This window comes from Antrostomus carolinensis, unplaced genomic scaffold (assembly GCF_000700745.2).
Source record: "Antrostomus carolinensis isolate BGI_N321 unplaced genomic scaffold, ASM70074v2 scaffold40707, whole genome shotgun sequence".
In the NCBI taxonomy this organism is placed as follows: Eukaryota; Metazoa; Chordata; class Aves; order Caprimulgiformes; family Caprimulgidae; genus Antrostomus; species Antrostomus carolinensis.
In genome coordinates, this window is record NW_010328774.1 from 23,736 (window position 1) to 27,265 (window position 3,530).

At 41.0% G+C, this 3,530-nt stretch overlaps 1 protein-coding gene across 1 annotated transcript in view; it reads right to left on the reverse strand.

The window, feature by feature from the left end:
- The window catches only part of AFF4 (ALF transcription elongation factor 4), a 28,205-nt gene that overhangs the window by 11,014 nt on the left and 13,661 nt on the right, over window positions 1–3,530 (reverse strand). The window contains exons 8-10 of the mRNA XM_010172353.1: window positions 2,572–2,609; window positions 2,053–2,215; window positions 597–1,514 (exon numbers count right to left, since the gene is read on the reverse strand). Coding sequence (XP_010170655.1) covers window positions 597–1,514; window positions 2,053–2,215; window positions 2,572–2,609 — 1,119 coding nt within the window. The remainder of the gene's footprint in view (window positions 1–596; window positions 1,515–2,052; window positions 2,216–2,571; window positions 2,610–3,530) is intronic.

Sequence of the window (3,530 nt, forward strand, 5' to 3'; positions counted from 1 at the left end):
ACACTTTTCTGGAAAAGATTCATTATGAAGCAATTTGTCTGTTCCCAGTAAAGCAGCACATCTGAGGTTATGGTTCCTGCTGCTGCCATGCCCCATGCCCATGTCTGCCCCATCCCTTGTCCTGGCAATATGCAATTGCATGAGTCACTGCTTCAAGGAGCTGATCCAGCTCAAAAGTCTTTTTTTTTTTTTTTTCCTCTTTTTTTTGGCCAGGTGAATTTTCCATTGGATCAGCTGCCTGAGGTGGCCTGCACTGCAACAGGGTGCCAGATCAAGTGGAGGCAGGATGCAGGGCTCGGAGGGTACAGAAGCTGGGCTGCCTCCAAGACCTCTAGCTACAGGGCTAACACTTCTACAGCTGCAACCTCCTCCCTTCCCCTCTTCACTCCAAAAGAAAACCCCAATACTCTCTCCTCTAACAGCAGAGGGACAATCAATGTGTCCTACACAAAACAGCCAGCCAAAGTCATCCCTGAAATTGCTCAGAGTCATGACACGGCGGTATGATCTGGCTTGCTGGGCTACACGCTTGACACCAGCAGCAACCTGCTAAGGGGCTGAGATAAGGGGTGGATTTCTGCCTACAGAATCATCACCTGCTTATGTTTCCTTTTGCCTTTTGTAGAACTTTTGTCAGACGGTTGCTTCTGGGATTCTCTCGTGTGCTTCTCTGGCACGTTTTTCTTTTCCACTTTGGGTGCATCAGCATCCTTGTAAGGCTTCCCTGGTATTCTGGATAAGAGGCTCAGGTCAATCTTCACAATAAGTGGGTACCTTTCATCAGGATCACTGAGTGGTGACAGAAGCTCTTTCTCTTCCATAGGAGAGAACATTCTTTGCCGAAAAAAGCTGTCATCCTCCTCCATGGAAGATTTAACAGGAGTCCTATTGCTCTCAGAGTATTTGGGTGTTTGCGATGAAGGAGGCAGGCTTTCATTTTCATCTGAATCAGAGGATGAGGTATCTGTTTCTATGAATTCCCTGGATTTCTGGGCAGATTTGCTTGATGCCTTATATTTCTTTTTCTCTGTTGTAGGCCGAGGGGAAGATTTGGGCTCTTTCTTTATATTGGGTTTTCTGGAGCCTTTTGTGGCTGCCTTATGCCTGTTTGAAGGTATATTTGTTGCCATGTCTACTGGGGTCTCACTTTCTATTTTAAGACCTCCTCTAGGCTCTTCAACAGATGTCTTTTCTGCTTTCTTGGGCTGCTTTTTACCTACAGTTCTCCTCTGTGTTGAGCTGTCACTCTGGGCAGGTGATTTCTGCCTGCCACGACTGCTCTCTGAGCCCTTCTGGGTAGGTTTGGAATCTCGCCCCGGTGTAGAAGAGATCGAGTCCTTGGATCCGCTTTGATCAGTGTACCCACTCCCTGTCCCCTGATCCCGCCCCTCTTTTTTGTAGCCTTGGGAGGATGGGATATTGCTGTCCACAGAAGAAGCTGGTGACACTTTGTGTGAATTAACTTTGTTCAACCAGTTATCCAGTTGCCACTTGTTTGTTGGTGGTGGCTCTGGCTAAAAACAAATTAAAAAAAAAAACAGTGTTATTTAAAATATTTCACATTTCTTCCACCTTTTCCACAGGACAGCTGTACTATGCTGCCTGCCAAAGCCAGAGGTACACGAAAAACACCTGAGATAAATAACAAATGAAACTGGTTGATGAATATAGGTACAAATAACACCTCTCATTTTTCCTTCATCTAGAGCAGCTGCTATCAACAGCCAACACTTGCTGCCAAAGCATTTCGGAGTAAAAGCCTACAGTTCTTTAAGGTACTGTCTCTATATCTAATTTCTGCACTCCAATAGATAACTGGTGGTAAAAATAACCTCAAAATCCAACATCAAAATTATATAAAGAATTGCCACCATATCCAATTACAGGTACTTCAGCAAAAGAATATTCCATCTGGGAAGTGATCCCACCTTTGTCAGTCTAACTTTTTTTTTTTTAAACACAGTTTGAGAACTTATTAATTTTTTTCTGCTTTTAAAACTCAGGACTAATGCCAAGCTAATGAAGACCATCCAAATACATGTCAAATCCTACCTCGGGGGACGCACTCTGTGATGGTTCATTAGCTTCACTATCACTGGAACTGCTTTCACTTTCAGAGTCAGATCCTGAACTGCTTTCAGATCCACTGTGGCTGCTCGAGTCATCCCTTGAATTATCTGCTCCTTCACTGTTATGCTGTGAAGGTTCAGAATTACTGAAAACAAAAATGACAGAAAGTAAACAAACACCATCCAAGGCACAAGAAGTCCTTTCATTAGAGAGAATAAAATGTAATATTTTAATTAACATTTACTAGAAAATTCTAAATAACTGGACACAGTTCATCCTGGAAACAATCAAGTCTCTGTTTTTTCCCCCTTCCCAAAGTGGTTAGTATAATTTGCAGGATATACACTATTTAACCACTGATTAAATTCTAATCACCTTTTGCTTTAACATGAGACAAAAAACAAACATGAATTTTAGAAATGAGATCAAGTCAGAAGTGCTGACTGGACTGAATATATCAGCACTCCACTTTCTATGCCGCAATCTCCCAGGAATTCCTACCTTCCAGGTGTGCTCCTTGGCACTGTCTTATCGCAGTCCTGCAATTAAGAGAAAGAGCATGAAGCTTCTAGAAGTTACTTCAGGACTGTATATACAATTAAATTTAAAGGCATCAATTTAGAGCCTTTAAATTTTTAAACTTATTTAGCCTGAATAGCACCTCAATTCAGCACTTGGCAGCAGTTTAAATTTGTTTCCATTTTCCTTATACAGAAAGAAAAATAAATCAGTTTTCTCCAAGTTTTCACCACATTATCTCAGAGTCCTACATATTCTGACTAGAGTTCTCAGAGTTCCTATTTCTACCACTCACAAATACCACGGCTCCATCTTTTTGCATCAGATTGTCCAACATTTTACAGCACTATTCCTGAGCTACCCAGTGTACTAGGCACTTAACCAACTAAATGCACTAACTCAAAGTCTGCCACATGAAGAAAACTAAATATTAGAACTGGGAACAGGAAGAAAAGAAACAAAAATGGAATATGGATTACTGTTGGGTAGCACAGAACCTACAGGTATTTTTAATTTAGCATGCTAAATGTCATTTCTGGCAGAAGCTGCGTAAAGTTAATATTGACAAAAGAAAAAAAAGGAAAAAAAACACTTTTCAAGAAAAATAAAGGTGCTGCTATACTCCCAGTTACAGACACAGTAACCCTTACTATTCCAAACACAATCTCAAGCTACTAAATGGCAGAACATGAAGGGTTCTATCTTTAAATGACGGGCCTTCACATGGATTTTAAAGTACACTATTGCCATTTTATGTTTGGTGAAAGCCCATTTGAAACCAGCAAACCAAGATTTTCTAGACAAAAACAAACTGTTTCCAGAAAACAGATCATTTTCCCCAAGTTTACATTTAGGAATACCTGAGGGTTGTCTAAAAATATGACATTTGATTTTTGTTTCTGAATCATCCATCTCCTCTGAAGCTGCTCAAGTGCTGAACC